Consider the following 25,625-nt stretch of genomic DNA (forward strand, 5'->3'; position numbering starts at 1 on the left):
TAAATCTCCATTTGACTTTAGAGTGAGTTGTGTGGCTTTTGTAGCAGCAAACCTACACGGAACACGAAGTTGCTTACTTTGGACACAGACGCCCACAAAGATTACATGGCAGGTGGGGCTAGGGTATTTTCTGGGAGAATTGAACAAGAGGCCCTCAAAAGTATCCGGTGCCATCTCATCATGCCACTGAATTATTTCAAGTATCTGGATCTGTGACCCCTATTAGGATGGAAGAACCATTTGGGAAGGGATCCTGCACTCTCAGGCCTGTTTTGTGCATAGAATGGTGCCGAACACAGACCACGTATTCCACATACATTCCCTGACTTAAATCATTATGGCTGTTTGGGACCTGGCCCTGGGAGTTGATTAGAATTCTTCTAGTCTCATGGTGTTTGGAGTCCCACCTCATCAATGCCAGGGCAGACCCATGGTGCCATGTGTGAGAACATTTCATATGGGGATTGGAATCATCACGAAAAGAACAAAAGATAAAGCTCTTTAGCTCATTAACAAGTCACACTGAAGGTACATGGGTCAAAAAGTCATTTAATTCATAAATGAAGATGAGTGAATGGGTGAATTGTAATAAAGTAAAACAATCTGGCAGATCTACTTGATTATAGCTGTTGATGGCAAGATTGGACTCTCAAAGGCAATTATAGACTTGGTCACGGGTCTGGACAACACACAATTCCAATGCAAGATAGGAGGCCAATATGAGAATTAGCTGGGAGAACTAAGGATGGAGAAACTACGGGCTCAGACATGGCACTGAGAATGGAACCACTGCCTAGGTGCACTGCATCAACCAGAGAGCTCAGAATGCAGAAGAGTTGACAGGTCCATAGTCTCCAGTAACCTAGTGTAAGGGCTTGTCACCAGTCATCTTACCGACCATTATTTTAAGTTAAATGTCCTTAGCTCAGTGAGTTTATTTCCCCAATATCACTGCTGTTGTTAGCTGCCATTTCGTTGGCCCCCAACTCATGGTGACCCACTAACTAAAAGGAACAAAACATTGCCTGGTCATGGGCCATCCCCATGGTTGGTTACAGATAGGACCGTTGTGATCCATAGGGTTTTCACTGGCTGATTTTTGGAAGCAGATCAGCAGGCCTTTCTTCCTAGTCCATCTTAGCCTGGAAGCTCCACTGAAACCTGTTGAGCATCACAGCAACACACAAGCCCCGATGACCAGATGAGTGGTAGCTGCACATGAGGTGAGCTGTCTGGGAATCAAATCCAGATCTTTGGCATGGAAGGTGAGAATTCTATCACTGAACCACCACTGCCTCTCCAATATCATTACTAAAAAAAAAAAAGTAGTTACCTCTGAAGCTTGAGTGAGAAAAGGCTTCCAGGAGCTGCTTTTCAGAAACAGTGACAAATGTTTGCAAAGGGCAGGAACTATGTTCCTAGAGGGGGAGTGAGGCCATTGTCAGGGTTTACAGGAAGACACATAACAGCCAGAAAGTTGTATGAGTTCAACCCTGGCTCCCTTAGAGAGCAAACGTGAAACAGATTAAATATTTATCTATTGTTCTGTCCACCTCAATAAAGCATCACACTCTTTAAATCGGTTGCCTTAATAATGTTTGTGTGTCTTGGAATGTTGCCCTGGGCTAACAAATCGCATCCGAAGACGTGAAAACATGAAAATCGATAAAAAGAAATGAAAAGTGTGTTTCACTGATAAAACATCATTTATCTTAATCATTGGGGCTTCTCAGAATTTCCTAAGTGCCCTTTTAAATGCCAGTATCAAAGTCAGTACCCATATGTGTGCAGAAGCCCAGGGGAGTTGAGGCAAGAATATAGATTGCTCGAGGCACAGAAGCCTGCTTGGAGAGAATTGTTCTGGGGCAGGAATCTGCTGCTTTCCAACCCAGAAACTTCCAAATGGGGATTCTCAAGGATATTTCTGGTATTTCAAAAACTCCCAATGGAAGTGATAGATCTTGCTGTGAAAGAGGTTTCACAAGACTAACTCTGGAGCATAAGTGACTCTCTTTTGGTAGGCTTCATATCAATGTAGTAGGCATTATAACAATCAGAATTCATGCTGTTTAGTATCAATTTGGAAAATGAAATTATTCTACCTCCAAGAAGCCTACCTTGCCCTGCCCCCAGGTTGGATGACAGCACACCTTCCTCCCTCATTGAATCCACATGGGGATAAAACAGGAGGAGCCCATGTTGGTGAGAAGGTTGGAAGCAATGGTCCTATGGATCAACTTTACGCCTTGGTTGTCCTCTCCTTTCCTTTCTTTCAATATGCAGCCAAATCTAATCTGTCCAGTTCCCTTAGCTCTTCTCAGAGGAGAAAAATATGGAGAGGTTGGGAGCTGGCTGGGAGCTCCTACACTCTCAGTAGTCTTCGGGGAGGTGGAGTATTAGGACCACCCAGCAGGCACCGTCATTGAATAGTAGACCCAAGGCTTCCAGAGCATGTTTGAGACCAGAATGATCTCCTCTTATGGTCTCCTTTGCGCTCTAGCCAGGACAATGGTATGAACAGGAGAAGGGAGGTCCCAGACCATCGTGCTGCTGACATAGCTTTCACACAGTTGCCAGAAGGTTTTTAGAAATATAAATTGCTTCAATCTCTTCTTAGGATAAAATCCACAATCCTCTGATCTGACACCCTCTCTCCCCCCTTACCCTTTGAACTCTAGTCATCTTTGCTTTCTTCCACTTCCTTGAGGAAACGTAGTCTTTTCCTGTCCCAGGATCCTCACCCTTGTTGTTGTTCCCTTGAATGGCAAGCTCTTCACTTGAGTGACTTGATGACTCATGCTACTTTATAGTGTCACTTTACCAGAGACTTCTCTTGACCTCAAGCTCTAAAAACAGAACTCTTTCATAGTTTTTTGCACTTGTCTTCCATAGCAGTTACCACAATTTGTAAATATTATTTTTCACGAGTCTCCCCCATTAGACTATAAACTCCACAAAGTGACTCTTACGAATGAACACACAGCACCTAACATATTGTAAGCACTCAACACACACTTGTTGAAGATAATGGCTAAATAGTTAAATGAATGGATAAGTTCCACAGAGCACCCGTCCTCTGAATTTCTCGGTGGGCAAATACGTCAAACACATTTGGGACGTGCTGTATTCTCTGTCTCCCTTATTGTTGTTATTAGTTGCCACGGAGTTAGCCACTGACTCATGGTGATCCCATGCACAACAGAATGAAATGCTGCCCAGTCCCACGCCATCCCCACGATCAGTTGCAGATCAGAACTTTGTCTCCCTTTAGGGATTCATAATTCATTAGTGTTGGAGACTCTGAGAAGGCTTCCAATTAGAAGACAAAAACAAAGCCTAAGAAAGCTAGTTTAATTTTCTTTAGCCTCATGTCCCCCAAACTTAATTGAATGTGACTTTTTCCCCCCTACCTAACATCCAGCACAATGTACTTTAAGAGATACTTTACAGTGGCTTCCAACTAAGGAAGCCTGAAATTCTCAAGACTGTCAAGCTTGGTTTGGGGGCTGCTCATCTGGCACTGATCACCCTCGAGGTTGCGTTGCTGCCATCATGAATACATGAACACATATGTACACATTCACATCTGCAACTTTCACTGTAGCAAAGACGAGGGATGAGCAAATATTGGAGCTAGCCTGGGTTTATATTTTTAAGGAAAAAAAAAACCAGTAGAAAGTTGATGTTTGCAGAGTAACCTTCCCAGTTACAACTGGGAGCAACTCAGAAGGTTCATGACTCACGCTAACTTGTCTTTTGTTGAGACTTGAATCTGCAAGCACTGGGAAGCTGCTCTATGGAGGTAGGGCCCTTAGCCAGTGAGTGAGCCCAGCCACTACCAGGATTCACATCTTAGTGCAGTTCTTTTGTTCTCAGCATACAAAGGAATTCTCTGGAATCTTCTAATAGACCTAAGTGAATTTGATGGGAGAAATTGCATTCAACATTAGAATTAGTTAAGGTTTAAAGACCTAGCCCCTCTTATATACCCAGGATATACTATACAGGTAGGGCTCTTGAGATGGGGCTGTATAAAAGGCAGCGGATCTCAATTTTCTTTCATCAGCCCCCACTAGTTGTTGTTGTTGTCAGGTGCCGTCAAGTCGGTTCTGACCCACAGTGACCCTATGCACAACAGAACGAAACACTGCCCAGTCCTGCGCCGTCCCTACAATTGGTCGCAGATCGGACTGCTGTGATCCATAGGGTTTTTGCTGGCTGATTTTTGAAAGTAAATTGCCAAGCCTTTCTTCTTAATCTGTCTTAGTCTGAAATCTCTGCTGAAACCTGTTCAGCATCACAGCGACACGCAAGCCTTTGCTGACAGATAAGTAGTGGCGACACACGAGGTGCATCGGCTGAGAATTGAACCCAGGTCCCCTGCATGGAAGGCAAGAATCCTACCACAGAACGACCAATGTCCCCAGCCCCCATACTTAGGCAAGGCAAAAACTGCTTGACCTACCAACTCCACCTAGTTTCGTTTTCCAGTGGAAAAATAAATTAGTGATAATTTGGGGGAGAGTGGCTTATGTATACATTTCCTTTAGCACTGGAGTGTGGATGGTTCACATTTGAACCACAATGTATACATGTCTTAGACTCTAGTTATTGGAAAATTACAGCCCCAGAATTCTTGTTGATGCAAAAAAAGCTTCAGTATACTCTGCAGGGTCAGCCAAGCAACCCACAACAAAATAAACTGATAATGATAAAGTTAACAGTAATTCATAATGAAAAAGTACCGATAACTGCAATTGAAAACCACTACCAACTCAAGGCGACACTGATGATGGGCTGATAACAAAGAATCCTTCTCCTAGATTTCAGAAATGTCAATTCTGTCCATGCACATGTGAAATAGGAGCTTTTAAATATAGTAGACAAACAATGAATGGCAGCTGGACCTCATAGCAAAATACTGTATTTAGTAACCGCTCCGAGGGAGGCAGATGTGGCAGTCTGCTTCCGTAAAGATTACAGCCTTGGAAGCCCTATGGGGCAATTCTACTCTGTCCTATAGCATTGCTATGAGTTGGAATCGACTTGACAGCAACAAGTTTTTTTTTTAATACTTTCTCAGATTACAAATTAGTAGCCTCAGTAATACGAAAAAATGAAAGTTTAATCAAACAGCACTGAACTCACCATGATAATCAAAGGCAGGACTTTTTCTTTTTTTTTTAATTCAGTTCAGGGCACATGAGAACGTCTCTGGTAACACACCTGCCCCTGCCCCTCTATAGGTCTCAGTCTCTACTTTTGAAGTCACTATTGAGGCTGCATTAGCTCCTTCTGGTAGGGGTTTCATTTTGTCATTCCCTAGCCCAGATAGACAGGACATATACATTTGGATTTACAACGTGTTCACATTCTCATTTTAAAACATGAAAGGATTAAAAAAAAATGGTGTCGTTAGGTGCCATTGAGTTGATTTCGACTCTGACCCCATGTGACAGAGTAGAACTGCTCCATAGGGTTTCCTAGGCTGTAATCTTTACGGAAGCAGATCGCCATGTCTTTCTCCCACAGAGCTGCTGGGTGGGTTTGAACTGCCAACCCTTTGGTTAGCAGCCGAGCACTTGACTATCATGCCACCAAGGGGCTCCTTTTCTATAACACCCAATATAAAACAATCTCCAAGATATAACGGTAAGTGAAAAATGCCATGTGCGTGACAGTATGTATAATATGCTATTTATGTAAGAAAAAACAATGAAGAGATATACATATATAATATATATATTATATATGTTCATTTTATATGCCTAAAGTATTTCTGGAGGTGTACATAAGAAACTGATCAAAATAGTTACATCTGAGGAGGGGTACTGGTTACTCGGGGGAGAAATTTAGGTTTTTTCACTAGGTACCTGTAACAGTTAAGACTGTGTCAACTTGGTTGGGCCGTGATTCTCAGTGCTTTCTCACTTCTGTTGAGATTTGGTATGTGATCACCCCCATGATGGGATCTGCTATGAGTAGCCAATCAGTTGAAAGGGAGTTTCCTTTGGGGTGCGGGCTGCATCCAAACATAAGGGACATTCTGGCTTTTGCCTGCTCTGGATCCTGCAGCTGGCTCCTGTCTGAACTCTGGTTCTTGGGACTTGAGCTAGCAGCTTACCTGTGGTCTTGCCTGCCAATCTTGGTATTTGTCGATCTTCACAGCTTGTGAACAAGAGCCCTGCTCTCCAACCTGCTGATCTTGGGATCTCCAGCCCCTGTGGCTATGTGACTCAGGACAAGTCTCTATCCTGATTCAAGGACTTGGGACATTCCAGCCTCTACAACTGCGTGAACCATTTCCTTGATATAAACCTCTCTCTCGATATATTTATATGCTTTACTGGTTTTGCATCTCTAGAGAACCCAGCTTAAGACAGTACCCACTTGTGTTTTTTGAATTTTGCACCATTTACTCATTACCTATTAAATATATCAATCCCTTTAAATTTAAAAAGAAAAATTACCCAGTAAGCCTGTGGAGCCTTGATTTTTGTCTTGATTTCTTTTTTTAAAGAGCTGAAGGTTAAGATTAGTTTACTTGTTGCTCTGATGCCTTTTGTTCCCTTCAAAAACACTAGCTGTTTATTAAGTAGGAGATCCCAGAATTTAAAAGAAAATCTCTGAATGAGACAACAGGGTTATAAAGCCAGGCCTAGGCCCAGGCCCTGGGGTTCTGGACTGAGGCAAAGACCTCAGCTCTGAAACAGAATTGCTGATAAATTAGGCCTCTTACTGAAAAACTCTGAATGTTCCAATATGCTTTCATATCGTATATATGTAAATATACAAAAGGAGGTGCTCTTAATAAGGGCCTGTGTACATTTGCAGCTTGGAAAAAAAAAAAAAAGACAAAAAAGGAGACAAAATTCTTCTAGCAAAGCATGTTTAAATGAATGCATTTCTCTTATTTCATACTGCTTTAGTATTGCTCAAGGAGACAAAGCAATTATTAATCTTGATTTGCTATCAGGAATTTAAAAGAGAGCAAATGGAAATACTATGCTGCTTAGTGTTTCATTAAGAAAAACATAATATTCACTAATTATGTAAATAAAGAATTGTGTTCTTTTACATAAACAGACACAAGAGAATAGACTGCCTTTACATTTTCAATGCTCATTATGGCAACTGAGTAACAATTCTCTCTTAGCACAAAATATCCAAAGAAATGTGTAGTTTAAGTTTTACGGGCTCTGAGTTACTGCAGATAGACTGTAAGAATGATGAGAGAGCTGAATGGAATGTTTTGGACAATGCCAGAGGCCTAACTTTGGCTGGTGTAGATAGAGATCACAATGAATTCCTCAAATGCAAACTAGGGACGGGCTTTGTGCAATGGGCCTAAAGTGGTGACAAGGCAGGCACAGGCCTCCAGCGGAAAACAGATGGAAGACGGTCCACAGGCTGATATCTATCTGGTATATTTATGAAAATTCTATAATGAAGATATAATGTCAACTCTTGTGTGTCGTCGAGTTAATGACGACTCATGGTGACCCCATGTGTTACGGAGTAGAACTGCTCCACAGGGTTTTCTTGGTTGTAATCTTTATGGAAGCAGACTGCCAGAACTTTCTCCCATGGTGTCACTGGGTGGCTTCTAACAGCCAACCTTTCGGTTACCAGCCGAGAGCAACCCATTTGCAGCACCCAGAGACCTTTAGCACGAGTGATTATTTATTCCAAGGCCTTGGTCAATTTAAGGGTACAAATTATAATCACCACAAACCCCATCTGTCTGTCTCTGAGAGTGACCCCTTATATGTTATGTGTGTAAATACTTCCCCACACTTCCTGTCCCCCTAACTACCCTCTTCAACCCCTTTCCTATGCCTATAGGACCCAGTAGCCTGGGATAACCACAGCCCTACATTTCAAAGTTGGGTTCATGAAGAGGAGATACAAGTAACCACAACCCCTCGAGTAACCCATGCAAGGAAGCTGCTTGACTTTGGTCTAAATGACTTACATTTTTCCTTGCCTGAATTAGCCGGTAATTGCATGTGGGCAGACTTAGCCAGAAATGGTCTAAATGATCAATTAGAAGGCAAAAAGGAGTTCCTTTCTTTAAAGTTCAAGGGTCCCTGCTGAAGAGCCCTACTTCCCAAGTGATGCTCACATGGGCCTGTGCCCAGCTCTCTGCCTGCCTGAATAGACTGTACATTTGCCTAACGATAATGAATTGAGTACTTATTTTGTAGGAAAATATAGGGCATTTCCATTACATGCAATCAAGCAAAAAGGTTGCAAAATGTACCACTCCATTAATTCTAAACAGAATCCTTCCCAAATGTCACCCTGAAATCAGAATATGGGTTATTACAAATCTGAAGGAATTAAGAGTAATTTTCATTTGCACAAAGGATTTGAGGGACATGACTCCTGCCACACACATACTATTAATAGGGTTAAATTAGATTTGCCAATTTCAGCGTGAATCACTAAGCCCTGGTCTTGCCTGCCCCGGTGGTGAGATCCGTGGGCTTGCATCTTCTCTGAGGACTCACACGCATGCGCACACACATGCACACACACATACACACACACTTTACACAAAACTTTACAATGCACCAAGCATGGGAAGTAACTGGCTACTTATTAACAAACATGTTGTTCAAAGAGGAAAAGCAAATCTAAGCTTCTGGTAAGTTACTGAACCTCTCTGAGCCTCAGGTTCCTTGTCTGTAAAAGGGGCCTATAACACCCACTTCAATGGCAGTCATGAGGAGTAAGTGAGCTAGAGCACATCAGAGCAACTAGTGCGGTGCCCAGCACACAGTTATACCCATTAAATGGTAACTATTCTCTGGCATCTCTCTTTTGCCAAAGCTAGCTCTCAAACCATACTGAAGGAAATCTGGACCTGGCACTAGGAAGGGAACAACCTTCCCAAGCCACTGCTGGGTCACTCCCCAGGCTCTGGGAGGTCTGGCTAGCCCACTGAGTTATTGATCATTTCCTTCCTAATTTCAATTCCCAGTATCACTGGGTTGTAGGTGGACTTGTGGGAGTGCACACAATAGGAAACAGGAATAAGCAGGTTAAGATGGTTTGGAGGACGGTCCAGTCTGCCCGCAGCAAGAACTTCTGGGCAGTGGGGAGCCCAGGGCGGCCCCTCACTCCACATTCCGGTACTTGGTGAAGAGGTTGTACAGCACTCGCAGTGTGGACTTCAGGTCACAGTTGACAATGTCTGCACAGGAAACAAAACCCACACATTGCTTCAGTGGGCCAAAGTTGGCAGCCGTTGTCTCCTTCATCCACCACCCACCCTCGTGCGTCCAGCATAGTCCTGGGTGGCTGCTGCGCTCACCCACAGCCCATCATCCTGTGCTCCTGAGGAACGCCCTGATCTGCTGGGAGAGAAGAGTATTGCTTCTTAGGTATAGAGGGGCAGGGCGCTGTTGAAGGATGGGCAGAGCATGTAGTGAGAATTCAAAGCAGGGGGCCGCGAGCAGCACAGATGCTGGGCACAGGGCCTCGCTCTCACCAAAATAAAGCAGATGTCAGAGCGTACAAGCTTTACCCTAGAAGTAGCATCTCCAGGTAAGTGGGGCACTGGCCCTGACTCTCTCACCCCAAGTCTCACCTGTTCTTGGGGGCCCCCTCTCTCTTCCTCCAGCCTCCACCACAGAGCTTGCCATGAGAGACAGAAAGGAGAGAGCCTTAGGCTACGGAAGGAGGGTGGTGAGTTAGGACCCAAGGTGCCTCTCCTCCAGAGAAGGGAGGGCCCCTAGAGGGCATAGGGCCCCACTTGGCAGAGAAGGGGGCCTGGTGGGGTGAGGAGTACTGAGTGAATATGTGTTACTGGAGGACAGACAGATTCAAATTAAGAACAGAGCAATGAAGATGGGTTTGAATTTCTGAATGTAGGCTGGGGAGCTGAACTTTATTCTCACGGGAGTTCCACCAGGGGCTCCTGAGCCTTTATACAACCATTTCCTCTGTCCTTTCCTTCCTTGTATCCATCCATCTGTCCGACTGTCCATCCATCCATCCATCATCCACCCATTTACTGATCACCTTCTTCTCTGGCTACTCCTCTAACCACTGCTGGTTCCTTTGCTCTCTCCTTCCCCCGAAAAGGCCCCGTCTTTTCTTATTCCTCTACACTCTCTCCCTTGGACAGCCTTCCTTTGAAAAACTGGAGTAAACAGACAAGTTAAAAAAAAACAACTCACTACTATTTAGGAATGCATTACTTAGGTAATAAAATTATAAGGCAAAAGGCTTATGACTATAGAAGTTGGAATAGTAGTTATCTTTAGGAAGAGGGAGAGGGTTATGTTCAAAATTAGCATGGGGAAGAGGGTCACTCAAAGGAGCCCTGGTGGTGCTGGTGATGCAGTGGTTAAGTGCTCACCTTCTAACTGAAAGGTTCGCAGTTAGAACCCACTAGCCACTCTGCAGGAGAAAGATGTGGCAGTTTGCCTCCATAAAGATTTACAGACTTGGAAACCCTACGGGGAAGTTCTAATCTGTCCTATAGAGTTGCTACAAGTTGGAATAGACTCAATGGCAATAGATTTTGGAGTTTATAGGGTCATTATTAGTTGGAGTTGACTCAATAGCACACAACAACAACAAAGTTGGAAGGAACTCTGGGGTGCTGGGTAGTGGTTGTATACACGGTGGTTCACTTTAAATTATTTCACTAACCTGAATACTTACATGTTATAAACCTTTCTGCCTCCACCTTGGTCTGTCTGAGCTGTCTTGTTTGGCTCTAGTGCCTGGCACAGTACCTGCTATGCATTTACCCACAAAAGATATTGATAGATAAATGAATGGATGGCTGCCAAGTATCCTGGGAGCTTAGGAAGAGAATTCTGGTAAGAGGGGGTGGCCAATAGTACCACGTGCTCTCAAGACAGTAAGGAGGTTAGGGCTGAAAAGAGGTCCCATGAGACATGGCTTTAGCAGGTGGCTTGGATGGAGGTAAAGTGTTGAAAACAGAATGGGCTGAGAAGAAGCAGAGGCAGTAGACATGGGTTTCAAAGGAAGAATGTGGGGGTCTGATGAAGGACAGATATGGATGGAGGCAGGAAGAGTTTTTTCTCTTTTAAAGGTGGGTGAGTTCTGAGGTTGCTAGACAAGAACATTGAATATGGGAGAATGCCTCAAACTCACCACTTAATTTCATTTCAATGCCCCCTTTTTTGTTTCGTTTTTTAAACAGTTTTATTGAGATAAATAATCTTTTTTATACAATTCATCCATTTAAAGGATACAATGGTTTTTAGTATATTCATAGATATGTACAACTATCACCATAGTTAATTTTAGAACATTTTCATGGCCTCAAAAAGAAACCTTGTACTCTTGGTTAACATGCTCAGCTGCTCACCAAAAGGTCAGATGTGTGAGCCCACCCAGAGGCTACTTGGAAGAAAGGCCTGGTGACCTACTTCTGAAAAATCAGCCACTGAAAACCCTGTGGAGCACAGTTCTACTGACATACATGGGATGCCATGAGTTGGAATCGATTTGACAGTAACTGGTGGCACCCTTTAGCTATCACTGATCTATACCCCCATTTCCCTCCCAACCCCAGCCTTAAGTACCCACTAATCTATGTTCTCTATAGATTTCCCTCTTCTAGACTAAGGTTGGAAGCCTATATCTACTTCAGCTGTGATTCTGGTAAAGTCATTTAACTTCTCTACATCGGTTTATTCATTGGTAAAAGTGGGCAATACTTTTATGAAAAATACCTAGAATACATTAAGCACTCAAATGATAGTTTCCTTCCCACTGTCACATCTTTGCCTGTTAGCAGAGTTGCTACGTACGGCCGTACAATTTGTGCATTACACAACTCCAGAGGGCCCCATTCATATAGACTGTGCCCTGCTCCCTGAGAAATCCGAGTGACTTCTTTCTATGGGCCATCACAGCCAGCTGGGCCCATGAAGAGGGGCAGACTGCTTCAGACATATTGCATATCATCTGTTCTTATCAAGAAAGCCAGTGGCCGCCCAGGTTGTCCCAGGCAGGCCAGTAGGCAGGCGGGGGACTGGGCTATCTCAGGAACGGGGCTGCAGATTCCTGGGAATAAATAAACAGAGCCTCTTTAAAGCCATTAGCAACTCTGTACTGCTCTGGTCCCTTCTGCGCGCTGGCCCAGGGCCTCTCTCTGGGAGCAGATGTGAGGGCTATGAGACTCTGGGTTAGAGACAACCAAAGCAGAGGCTGTCTGTCTAGCCGAGGCCAAGGAAGAGATAAATCAGACCCAGGCTCTGTGGAGAAAATAGCTTCTAGTCAGGGGTAAACCAAACCAAGCCTGTTGCTGTTGAGTTGATTCCGACTCACAGGGACCCTATAGTACAGAGCAGAACTGCCCCACAGGGTTCCAAAGAGCAGCTGGTGGATTCCAACTGCTGACCTCTTGGTTAGCAGCCCAGCTCTTAACCACCAGTGCTCCATGGACAGGGCTAAGGGCTCAAGTTTTCCTCCTCTCACCCAGGGGCATTAGAGGACCATCCAAAACATGCTAACGGTTCTCTAAATGACGCGAAGTCAAAGGAAGGAGGGCAAACCTCTAAACAGCAGAAAACCAATGTTCACACAGAGGGACATATCCCTGGGTGGCCATGTCCTCCATGGACCCACTTGTGACATCTCAGTCTTCCTCATCACAGTCTGATACAGTCTCCCCAAGGACCTTTCTTTGAAGCATTACACTGGGGTCCCTGACCAAGTGGGGAGGACACCTGGTGACTCAGTGCCACCAGCTGGTGAAGGCTGGAATAAGTTCAGTTGCAACAAGCTTGCACTACCAGGGTTGAGCCCGGTCCCAAGTGGTCCATTGTGTCTCAGCCTCCAGCCTCCCTCCCCATTGGGTCTATCCCATCCTCAGTCTTGGCCTCACCTCCCCGTCTGCCCCCTATTCGCCCCTGGGACAGGATCCATGGTTGGGAGATGGGTCACTCTGATAGTGGCCAACCATCCCGTCTGGCTCATTTGCTATTTTCTTCATCTGTAAAAAAACCCCGTTGCTGTTGAGTTGATTCCAACACATAGTAACCCTAAAGGACAGGGCAGAACTGCCCTACAGGCTTCCAAGGAGTGAAACTGCCTACCTTTTGGTTAGGGGCCTAAGCTCTTAACCGCTGTGCCACCAAGGGCTCCATTTTCTTCACAAATTACATATAACAAATATCCAGAAAAGTGCATGTAACATATATGTACAGTTTTAAATACTTTGGAAGAGAACCCCCACGTAACACCGCCCAGGTAAAAAACATCAACACCCGAGAAGCCCCTGCTGCCCCTACCACTCATTCCATTCCGGATCCCAACCCTCTCACCCAAAGATAACCACTATCTTGACTTTTACGGTGATGACTTCCTCATTTTTCTTCATAGCTCTACCATTAACACATTTATCCATTCACCCTTAAACAGCAGATTTTAGTTTTGCCTGTTTTTATACTTTATATAAATGGAGTCATGCTACATGTACTCTTTTGTGATTTGCTTTTTTTTTTTACTCAAAATTATGTTTATAAGATCCATAAATGTTGCTGCATGTAGCTGTGCACTTTTAAACAGTTTTATTGTAGATGTATAATACACCTTTTTTATCGACTATCTTGTTATCTGACATTTCACATTGAAGATAATCATAAAAAATCCACTATCCAAATATTTTGCACATTAATATACATCTGGCAGTAACAAATGCTGACGTGTGAGGTGAAAGTAACGGTGGCTTTGATAGTTAACTTGGTTGGGCCATGATTCTCAGTGGTTTGGCTATTATATAATGATGTGATTTCATAGTTACATAATGAGGTACTTTGGCAGTTAGGTAATGATGTAATCTGGAAGCTATGTAATGATGTAGTCATCCTCCATTTTGTGATCTAACATGGTCATCCTCCATTTTGTGATCTGACGTGGTCATTTTGTATTTTCAAACAACACTGATTTTGCATAACAACCTGGTCTTTGGAATTTAACCATGTCAATAAGTGAGGAAAGGGTATAATTTTTCAAGTATAATTCTTCAGTTTTTCAAGGATAAAGGCTTCTCAATTTGTTATCTACCTCTGGTAGATTTTTTCATGCTCTGAAATGGTTTTTTTTTTTTTAAGACTAAAAAATTTTTTTATTGTGCTTTAGGTGAAAGTTTACAGTGCAAATTAGTTTCTCATTCAAAAACTTACACAGATTGTTTCGTGACACAGATTGCAATCTCCGCAAAGTGTTAGCACTGTCCGCCTTTCCTTTTACACACCCAGATCCCCGTGTCCACTTGTCTAGTTTTTCTGTCCCTTCCTGTCTTCTCGTCTTTGCTTTTGGGCAGGTGTTGCCAGTTAGGTCTCCTATAGTTGATTGAACTAAGAAGCACATTCCTCATCTGTGTTACTGTTTGTTTTATTGGTCTATCTAATCTTTGGGTGAAAGGCGAACCATAGGAGTGGCTTCAGTTCTGAGTTAGATAGGCGACATAGTCTTGGGGGTTCCTCCAGTTTCTGTCAGAACAATAAGCCTGGTCTTTTTTTTAGAATTTGAATTTTGTTCTAAATTTTTCTCCTGCTCTGTCTGGGATCCTCTATTGTGATCTCTGTCAGAGAGGTCAGTGGTGGTAGCCAGGCACCGTCTAGCTCTTCTGGTCTCAGGCTGGTTCATGTGGTTCTATTAGTCCTTTGGAATAATATTTTCCTTGTGTCTTTGGTTTTCTTCATTATCCTCTGCTCCAGACAGGATGGGACTAATAGATGTATTTTAGAGGGCTGCTTGCAAGCTTTTAGACCCCAGACACTACTCACCAAAGTAGGATGTAGAACATCTTCTTTATGAAGTATGTTATGTCAATTGACCTAGCTGTTCCCTGAGACCATGCTCCCTATCCCTCAGCCCAAGTAACTTGGTCCCTCAAGGTGTTTGGATGTGTCTGGGAAGCTTCATGACTTTGCCTTGGTCAAGTTGTGCTGAATTTCCCTATATTGTGTGTTGTCTTTGAAATGGTTGTTTTGGATAACTTTTTTCTAGTTTTATACTTTTTTGCAGAGACTAATAATTGACCTCTTCACACGGCGATAACTACAAGTTCCTCCTCTGATTTCTCGATTCATTCTTTTTTATTGTGTGTGTTGTAAATAATCCACTGTATGATTATTTAGCTGTTCTACTGGGGATATACATTCCAGGTTAGGCTATCACAGATGTTCTTGTAATTGTCTCCTGTTATGTGGGCATGCATACTTAGGTGTAGAATTGCTGGGTCATAGGCTGTATTAGTTTCCTATCTCTGCTGTAATAAAGTTGGTGGCTTGAAACAACACAAATTTATTATCTTACAGCTCTGAAGGTCAAAAGTCTGACACGGGTCTCACTGGGCTAAAATCAAGGTGTTGGCGGGGCTGTGTTCCTTCTGGAGGCTCTAGGAGAGAATCCATTTCCTTGCCTTTTCTACTTCTAAAGGCTGCTCACATTCCCTGGCTCGTGGTTGGTTCCTTTCCATCTTCTAGGCCAGCAATGGCCAGGTGACTCTTTCTCACGCTGCATCACTCTGACCTTGACTCTTCTGCCCCCCACTTTCATGTAAAGGACCCTTGTAATTACATTGGGCCCACCTGGATAATCCAGGATAATCTCCCCATCTCAAAGTCATTAATTTCAATCACATATGCAAAGTCCTTTTTGTCATATAAAGTAACATATTCACAGGTTCCAGTGATTAGGACACGGACATCTTTGGGGGTTCATTATTCTGCCTACCACATAGGCTATTACAGGTCTTCAACTGTATTAGGTAAGGACAAAATGTCTTCTAAAATGGCTGTATCAAGTTACACTCACACCAGCAATTTCCGTTGCTCCACATCCTTGCTAACACTTTGTATTATTGGAACGTTGTATTTTTGCTCCTGTCTGGTTCTACACACTATCTCCTAGGAGAATGGGAATGGGGAGTTGAACCATTTCCCATACTACCAGTCACTGACCAAGTCCTTCCCAAATTAATTGATCATCTGGAACTAAGCTGCCATCACCTGCCTGTTTTTCAGGGTTGATTGCAGTAGGCAGGCGGCACCTACTAGACTCCTTACATTTTCGATATTCCATCAGCCTGTTGGCTGTTCAATGGATTCAATCCTGCCTGGTACTAGATTCTTTTGAGCCCCACCCTGCCTGTTATGTTAGTGTCTTAATGAAATTTGATGATGAGTCTGCTTGAATGGTGACAACAAGATAAACCAAAAAACCAAACCCATTGCCATTGTCGATTCTGACTCAGAGCGACCCTATAGGGCAGAGTAGAACTGCCCCACACGGTTTCCAAGGATGTAAATCTTTACAGAAGCAGACTGCTACATCTTTCTCCTGCAGAGCGGCTGGTGGGTTCCAACCACTGACCTCTTGTTTAGCAGCTGGGTGCTTAATCACTGGGCTACCAGGGCTCTGATAACAGGATAAACGTGTATATTTGAAGACATGTGGTGTCCTAAATAAAAAAGCCACCAATTTCAAGCCAATAAATCACCTGCACCATTGGTCATGAACTTGAACTTGGCTTACTCTACTTAGGGTACTAGGAAGTTATGAGGCATGGGCAGGAAGTATCCTTTGAGATGCCAACCCAAAGCTTCCCAGGAGGTTTCAAAGTACAACAGAGCTTTAAGAGTCAAACAGCAGAGAATGCATTTTCTTGACTTTAAGAACATATTACCATGAAAAATGCCTTCACCACAGCCAATTTCATTTTGAAACACACTCAAAGAATTGCCCACATTGGCGCCTGTCATAAACTTTGCAGCATTTACTATTGAATCTCACTTTTCAGGTAGAAGCACAGAAACCAGAAGGAGTGATGGGGTACACCTCTCAAAAAGTACAATTTCACAAAATACAATTTCAATTCTCCTTCGTGCACTGGAAATTTTCCGCATGGGCATGATGCCCAGTATAACAACAAATAAAACCCATGTGTTTTTCCATTCACATTGGTCAGGAAGTTTCACATTAAGCAGCTCAATAATTGTACAAGAAATGTCATCTATATGCTGAAACATCCCTATAGATTGATATTGGGAAAATCGTCTGTCCTGAGGGAAATGCATGCCTGAAAACTAAAGTATCAGAAGAAATATAATCGGTACCCAGGAAGTTTCACACTCAGCAGCTCAACAGAATGGAAGCAGAAATATTGGCCAGAACTCTTCCACTGTGTCTGTCAGGCCCAGAAGGTCAGGATGTTCACCATCAGGTCACAGAATGCCGAGTCCATTTCTGATGGCATCAGGATGGTTAGTGTGGCCTCAGCCAGGGAGAACGCCCCAAGTGGATACCAGCTTCATCACCCTTCCTCAGAGGAAGCCAGGGGCTTAGAACAAGGTGGCAATAAATGAGAATGAGGGATTGGTCTTTGTTGGCTACAGATAATAATTATAGAGGTCTGGAGTGAGTCATGAGGCAGAGACCCAACCAATTTCTTCATAAGCCAACCCTTTCCTCTGGTTTTTCTGCTTTCCCCTCTAGTTTTCTAAACAAAGGCATTTCCACAGATTCTGTCCTTAAACCTCTTCCCTTCTTTACAAGCTTTGCTGCTGTTCCATCCTCTCCTGGTATGTCAGATATTATCATTAAGTAGAAGATTTCCAATTATATAACCACATTCCCGACTCTTCCCTGAACTGCAGTTCTGCTCGGTCAATGCCTAGGTACCCACTTCGTTGTTCCCCAAAATGACATTTTCACGTTCCCTCTCAAGCTTGTTTTTCCTGCTGGGTCCCCAAATGATGCAAGTGGTGCCTCACATCTAAACATCTGTCCTTTACACTGCCTTCCAAATGATCTTTCTGGAAGAGAGCTCTGATCACATCACTTATCTGCTCAAGAACCTTCCATGACTCCCACTGCTTATGGAATAAAGTCCAAACTCCCTGTCTTGGCATCAAGTCCCTAACACTAACTTGCGTCATCATCATATCCCATTGTTGATTCATACTCTTAACATTCCAGCCAGATAGGACCTTTTTACACTTCTTATTAGGTGCCAGGTGCTGTGCATTAGGCATCATCATATTTAATCTTGTTAGGTACATATCACTAGAAGTCCCATTTTACAGACACGAAAAATAGGCTCAGAGAAGGTAAGTGAGTTGCCCAAGGCCACAAAGTAGGTGAGGTGGGCACTGGAACCCAGGGCTGTCACGGGCTTAGCCACATGCTCTTCTGTCTCATAGGTGAGGTCCTCCCCACTCCCCAGGTGGGACTTCTGCCTACTGTCATCCTGTTTGAGATACCTCCTCTGCCCTAATTTCTACACATCAAAGTCCTACCTGATTCTTCTGGTTAAGCCCAAATGTCACCATCTCCATCAAACCTTCCCTCACCCCAGACAGAAGTGATCTCGCCTCCTTAATTCTCACAACCTCTGTTGTATCTTTTCACAGCAGTCATCATAAATTGTCATTCCATTTTGGTGACTGGGGGGCATCTTGTCCCTCCCTTGGCTGGCTGCAGGGACTGTCTTACTGCTCTTGGTATATCATGATCTTGAGGTCGTCAAACCCATGAGACAATCAGTGAACAAGTCCCTCTATGTGGAGGTCTGGGTGGAAAAGCTTGGAGCAGAGCACCAGTGGGGCCTGAAGGCACACCACTCCTATTTTCCACTTGCCTGTAAACAACTAGGAAAGTGCAAGCAAAAGGATCCACTGATGGCGTTCTCAATGTTCCAATCTGACATAAACAGAAAATGACCTGTGACACAATGTTGACTCACCAGAGCTGGTAAAATGAAATGTTTCAGTCAGCGAGCAGCAGGAAATAAACGTCCATACCAAGAGAAACGTGCCTCCTACACTCACAAATATACACAGACACATTCCAAGCAAGAGCACACAAGGGTTGCTGGGGCATTTTGCTCCTTTTGCATTTTCTCCCAGTCTTACTCTGTCCTATAGGGTCACTATGAGTCAGAATTGACTTGACGACAATGGGTTTTTTATATTTGCAAACCAATCAAGCCTCATCCTCAGGCAGAGTTGGAGCAGTGAAGCTCCCCATCTGTCAGGAGTGGAAAGCTATTATGCCTAGTGTAGAGCTGCCTGTGCTGACTCCTGTACCAACACCCTGACTGGCTGGGAGGCAGCCCTTTGGTAGGTCAACCCCCTGCCAAGAGACAGAAGCAGGAAATCTGGGCACAAGGAAGTATCTATCTGCAACAGCACCACTCCCGTGCTCTACAACATCTGCCTGGGCCCTGATCCCTGCCAATGTGATGTGAGAGTGTTCAGATTCCTGTTCCTTCCGCAGCTGTGTGATTTGCTGCATGCAAAGGGTCTCTAGGACTAAGCAAGGGGCTGCTCCCAGTCCCACCTTCCCCTACAAATAGGAAAGAAGGCTTTGGAAAGAAACGCTTTCCTCTGTCACACAACAGGAGCCTTCCCCTGTACCCTGAACCTTTGTGCAGGGAGAAGGTCACATTCTCTTATCACGACCCAGGGACCAAGCCCAGAAAAGAGTCAGGTACCTTCGGGCCGTGGTTTTGGCTTTTCTAATCCTCCATCTTGCATGAGCTCAAAGGCAAAGGAGACGTTCAAGACCTGGGGAGAGAAGAGAGATATGCAGTGCATAAGTCAGCGGGCACTCATTCCTAGATCTCTAGGTTCCCTGGGAGCTGCCTCTGGGAGGTGAAGAAACCTAGCGCTGAAGCCAGAGGCTGAGTTGGGAGGTGGCCGTACTCTGAAGAAGAAAAATGGCTACTGAAATGGGTGGGCCATGTGGAGGGTGACCTTGCTGATCCCAGCCTGCCATTGATGAAGCACTCCTGGAGAAGTGCAATACCCTCTTCCCGTCCCACCGTACGCCTCTGCTAACTGCCAGGACTTTAAACTCAGGGCTGTCAGTGCACACACTTGAAAGTGCCAGACTGTAAGACAGGTGCAAGAGGTAGAAAAGGGTTTTTGCGCTGGACCAAATGCCTCTGGTCCAAGCAGCAGGCTGAGGTAGTCTATGAGAGGGTCACCAAGGCTTGGCTGGGTGTGAACCTCAGGTCTGACCTGCCTTGTGGCCACCTTCCCTGCCACCTCAGGGGAGGGATGAGGCTGGGCTGTGGTGCCTGGCAGGGGTGAACGGCCAGCGCTGCAGGGGGAGGGGAAGGCCGCTCAGGATGTTCAGTGGTGTGGGGTAGCTCCTTCCCCACTCAGCCGTTCATAAGCATGGATGCCTACCTTCGGCCACTGAAGACCGTGGACCAGAGGGGAAGCTGCTGCCCTTCTCCTGGACAGTCCCAGGGTAGGTGGGGTAGATGAGTCAGGGAATGTGGCTAGGGGCCTCCCTTGACATACCCTCCCCCTTACCTTCTGTTCAAAGCTGTCTGGGGTCAGGAAGAAGCTGTGCAGGGGCACAAAGTAGCCCTCCAGGAGCCCCATGAGCAGCACCAGGTACACGCCATCTGCAAACTGTAGGGAGAGCTAGGTGAAGGCACTGGGCTCCTGAGATTACTAGTCCCACCAGCTTCCCTGTTCCCCCTCCCCTAGTAAGCTCCCTGCCCAGGCAGCTGATGGTGGGGGACAGGGGACAGTGGCCTGAGGCAGGGAGGTTTGCTCTGCAACAAGCTGACCCAGGTCTGGCTGCCTTCCCACAGGAGCCAGAAGCCCATAGTCCTGATCTCAGCTGATCCAGCATTTATTGAACATTGACTGTGTACCAAGCCCGACTGTGTACCTAGTCACTGCGACTAGAGAGATGGGCCAGGTGTGGCTCCTGCCCTCGAGAAGCTCACAGTCCAGGGCAGAGACTGCTGTGAAGGCAACGTGGCAATTACTCTGACGGAGACTGACAAAGGTCATCCCACTCTTACGAGGCCATCAGGCAAAGAAGGCTTCCAGAGGAGGCACTGCCTGAATGGAGACCAGAGAAAGGAGGGATAGACGTCTGAGACAAATGGCATGAGGATAGCGGAGGTGACTTCTGGTTTTTGAACAGAGAGAAAGAATCCTGGAGTCACACAGGCCTGGGCATTCTCTTTTCTCGCAAAAATCAAAAACCAAACTTATTGCTGTCGAGTTGATTCCAATTCATAGCAACCCTATAGGACAGAGTAGAACTGCCCCATAGGGTTTCTAAGGAGCAGCTGGTGGATTTGAACTGCCTACCTTTTGGTTAGCAGCTGTAGCTCTTAACTACTACACCACCAGGTTTTCCTTTCTCATATCTCACTTTGTTATCACTTGAGTAGAAGATAGCTGTCAAAAGCATGGGCTCTAGGGCCAGGCCTCCTGGGTTCAAATCTACCTACTAACTGTGTGACTTGGGTAAGTTATGTAATTTCTCTGTGCCTTACTTTTCTCATCTGTAAAATGAGGTTGATGACAGTATAGTATCACTTCATCGAGTTACCATGAGGGCTGAACCAGTTAGTATGTATAAAGTGCCTAGCACACTGCTTGGCATGAAGGAAGCACTTAATAAATATTAACTCTTGTTATTACCATCTGGAGCCCTGGTGGCGAAGTGGTTAAGAGCTCAGCTGCTAACCAAGAGGTTAGCAGTTTGAATCCAAGTTGCTCCTTGGAAGCCCTATGGGACAGGTCTACTCTGTCCTATAGGGTTGCTATGAGTTGAAATAGACTCGATGGCAATAGGTTTTTGGTTTTGTTTATTACTATCTGGGAAAACAACAAAGCACTCAGGACACAACTTACTGGCTCTTGCTGGCAAAGCAGAACTGTGCACAGAGGGCCATGGCAAAGGCTTAGAGTCCAGCCCCTTCCATGAAGGACAGCATAGTGCAGACAGGTTAGGGAACCTGGTCCAATATGTTCACAGGGACTGTGGCTTCCTAGGCTAAGTGCAGAGAACTGCAGGTCTTCCGCTCCAGGAAAAGCAAGATTAATGTGCAGGCAGTGGGGGCCTAAGGGATGAGTGGGATTTGGAAGGAGGAGGCTCTTCAGGTTATGGAGGATGACTCGAGCAAAGGTAAAGAGGTTGGATACATTTCCAATATTCCAGAACCCTTTCAAGGGAGGCTCAGTCACCAAATGCTTATGATTACAAACAACAGGTGCTAGAGTTTGCAGAGGCCCAATTTCTTGGAATCACCTTGGAAAGCTTAAAACAACTAGACTGAATTGACTGGAGGGTATGCTGGGCCCAGAGTCTGGTCAGACAGGCTTTCTACATGATTGGCTTGTGGGCTTGTGTCTCAGTCTTCATAACAGGCATAAGATCCTGAGCATGGGCCTGACCTAGGAGGGGCTTGGAGTAGCTTCCTTCCAGCTTTCTGTCCATCATGCCTTCAACTTAGGGCCTAAGTGTGACTCATCCCAGGCTACCCTAGGGTGGACAATGGGAGAGCAGACCCTAGCATCTGTGTCAAAATCAAGGTCCTCCCAGTGGGAGCTACTTAACCGGGGCTCATTCCTGCTACAACTGGATTGGGCTAGGAATAAAAAATCCAATTTTTCAACTCAGGGGAAGACTTTGGGTTAAGTTAAGGGTTATTCACAGCTCCAAGTGCCAATAACTTAGACTGTGCCCTCCTCCCCATCCCTAACTGCTAGTGCTAGCAACTTGGTGGTACCACAGGTAAACCAGTTGCCATTGAGTCAATCCTGACTCATGGCAACCCTGTGTGTATCAGAGTAGAACTGTGTTCCATAGGGCGTTCAATGGCTAATTATTTGGAAACAGATCCAGGCCTTTCTTCTGGTGGACTGGAATCGCCAACCTTTTGGTTAGCAGCCTAGTGCATTAGCCATCTGCACCAGCCAAGGACCCCATCTTGGTGGTATAGTGGGTGATACCCACAGACAGACTCCCAAAATGCTCAGCAGTGACTCCTTTTCTTAGCACTCCCTGCCCCATGAAAACTGAGGTGAAAGCTCCACAGCCCACTGGAGGAAAGATCACTTCTCTAGAGCATTCCCTATTTCCCAAAAGAGTATATGAAGCTCATTCCAGAGTTCACACACACTGGGCTAGAACTTGGCAGCAGACCCAGAAAGCGCACAAGTGCTTGAAAGAAAGCCACATTTTGGAAAGTCTTGAAGAATGAAAGGATGATGGGGTATAGGATAAATCACACAGTTTCAAAGTATCTCCCCAAAGATTACTTATTAATTATAAAGGGGGAAGAAGGACTTTACAGTGGGGAAATCTGTGAACTCCACCTTAACTAAGTGCTCAAAGTTAACATCACCAGCAATGGGACTGACGGACAGAAGTGCCTCCTAACATGATGCCTGAGAAGAACAGAGCATAAGCTTATGTTGTATTCCTACTGAAAATGCATAACCTGAATCTAATCAGGAGGGAAGAGAGTAGGGGACATTCTATAAAACAAATGGCCCGCACTCTTTGAAAATGTCAACGTGACACAAAGAAAGGCTAAGGAATTATTCTACCTTAAAACATGACTAAAGAGACATGGCAACTAAATGCAAAGAGTAATGGCTATTCACTGTGACATTCTTGCAAATTTTCAAAATACGAAGTTGGCAAAAATTCACAGAGAAATGCCATCTGGTTCCTACCCCAGGGGAAAGCTTCGAGGTCAGTGTGAGGGCAATGCAGGGTGGGGCACTTCATACAGTGGCTATCAAATGGCCCTGCCCCTCATCCTGGGCTTGGGGCTGTCACCCACCTGGGTTTCCAGTTCTGTGACTTCCAGGTTCAGTTTATTCAGATGCTTGTTCACGAAAGTGATGAGTGTCTAAAACAGAAGTACAGCCAGGCATTTGAGATGAAGGGTCACCAGGCCAGACCCTTAAGGCCATGTCTGTGACTTCATCATGGGGACACAGGAGCATGGCCAGGGGTCCCTCCCTATGCAGAGCTGAGTGCAGATGGGCAGCCTAGGAGTCTGTTTCCGCAGTGCCCCCACAGGTCCAGCAGGGGGAGGAGGGGCTGGCCCAACCTTGCAGTCCCACACAACATGGGATTCCAATTGGCAGTTTCAGGGCAGTGAAAGGAGCAACATTTCACCAGAAGCCCCAAAAGAAGAATGTCAGGGGGAGAGTCTAAACCCAAGGTCAGGGTGAGCCTAAGGGAAATTAAGAAGGGGCCAAAGGAGAGATTAACCCACTGGGTCGATCCTTGTTAGGTGCAGACCCCTGTACCCAGGGAGACAGAGAGAAGTCTGAGTGAGGAGGCAGGAAGGCTGGTGTTTGGTGCAGGTGGGAAGAGAAGAGTGCTCATAGCCTCCAAACTCTCGAGCAAGCTATCGGCCAGATGGGAGGAGAAAGGGGTATGATAAAGTACCAGTGAGAAGATGACAGGTAAAATGATGTCAAGGGGGAAAGCCCTGTGTTTGCAGGGATTTGATGGTTACACCAGTTTCAGCAGAAAGCTTACTGGTTTTCATAAGTTTGGGCTGCATCCCCCTTCCCTGGCTCCCTCCCAGGTACCTCTTGCCCACCTTTTTTACCACATTGAGTTTGTCTGGTGCATGGTCGAACAGCGTGTCGAAGGCATCGCGTTCTAGAAAAAAGGAAAACAAAAAGTGGAGCAGCAAGAGACCTTCCTGGAAGTCCACCTCTGGGTCTGGTCCCATGAGCCTTTAAAGGCCACATGGTCAGCTACAGATAGGAGCTCTTTGGGGTGTGACATTGTGCCTGGAACTCTGGAATCTGGGTTTGGGGCTGAGATATGGGGGTTGATTCTTACCCCTAAGGGCCTTTCTCCATGTGTGCATCCGTGTGTTGGAAACATGTCAACCTTCTATTGAAAGAAAGGGGCTCTATCAGGCAGTTTGACTATTTACGTTCCATTACATCATGACTCAAGGAGCCCTGGTGATGGAACAATTAAGTATTTGACTGCTAACCAAAAAGTCAGCAGTTTGAACCCACCAGCCATTCTGTGGGTGAGAAGATCTGTGATCTGCTCTCATAAAGATTTCAGTGTAGGAGATCCTATGGGGCAATTCTACTCTGTCATATAGGGTTGCTAAGAGCTGGAATCGACTCGACGGCACACATCACCACATTATCGTGACTCAGTCACAGTTCTGAAGTGTTTCTGAAGTGTTTTAGCAGTAGAATGCTATCTAAACATCAAATCATTTCACCCCCCTAATTTTTAAAAACAAGACACTCAAGACAAACATCATGGTGGAGGGCACAGATAAAAGGATTGAGAGTCTGGGGACCCCAGGGTAGACTATGAGCTCCTCCTCTGCAGGGACCTAGGTCACTTCAACTCTTGGAGCCTCAGTTTCTTCTTCTACAAACTGTCATCTGGAAAATGAAGCTCCCCCTACGTTGTCACGCGGGGGAAAGGCAAGAATGTATGTGAATGTGCTCTACTGATGTGAACTGTTATTAGCATAACTGAGATACTTAAACATATTATCCACAGTCAAAACCAGGATCACGGAAAATACCAAAGGCATATGCCCCCTTGCAACAACTTCATGTTTCCCTGCTGAGAGGTGAAATTGTGGAGGGGTTCTGAGGCATGGAACAAGAGAAGCGTCTCCAAGATGAATGTAGGCTAGAAGGGTTCATGACTATGAGGTCCACCATTTCCTACACTTGCACCGACGGATGGGCGATTTTGAGACTGCCAGAAAGGTGATAGTGATCTCTGACATTCACAGACTTAGAAACAAACCCAAAAAGCCCTGGGAAATGGGCAAGGCAGGAGCTATGATGATG

General features: G+C 45.2%; 1 protein-coding gene across 1 annotated transcript in view; it reads right to left on the reverse strand.

Annotated features, from left to right (window-relative positions):
• Nucleotides 1-6,872: 6,872 nt before the first annotated feature.
• PARVA (parvin alpha) overlaps nucleotides 6,873-25,625 on the reverse strand; it is a 177,244-nt gene continuing 158,491 nt past the window's right edge. Inside the window, exons 9-13 of the mRNA XM_064288419.1 lie at nucleotides 24,386-24,447; nucleotides 23,612-23,680; nucleotides 20,325-20,426; nucleotides 19,496-19,568; nucleotides 6,873-9,199 (exon numbers count right to left, since the gene is read on the reverse strand). Of these exons, the coding sequence (XP_064144489.1) occupies nucleotides 9,123-9,199; nucleotides 19,496-19,568; nucleotides 20,325-20,426; nucleotides 23,612-23,680; nucleotides 24,386-24,447 (383 nt within the window). The 3' untranslated portion in view covers nucleotides 6,873-9,122. The remainder of the gene's footprint in view (nucleotides 9,200-19,495; nucleotides 19,569-20,324; nucleotides 20,427-23,611; nucleotides 23,681-24,385; nucleotides 24,448-25,625) is intronic.

Source organism: Loxodonta africana, chromosome 7 (assembly GCF_030014295.1).
Source record: "Loxodonta africana isolate mLoxAfr1 chromosome 7, mLoxAfr1.hap2, whole genome shotgun sequence".
NCBI classification, from domain to species: Eukaryota; Metazoa; Chordata; class Mammalia; order Proboscidea; family Elephantidae; genus Loxodonta; species Loxodonta africana.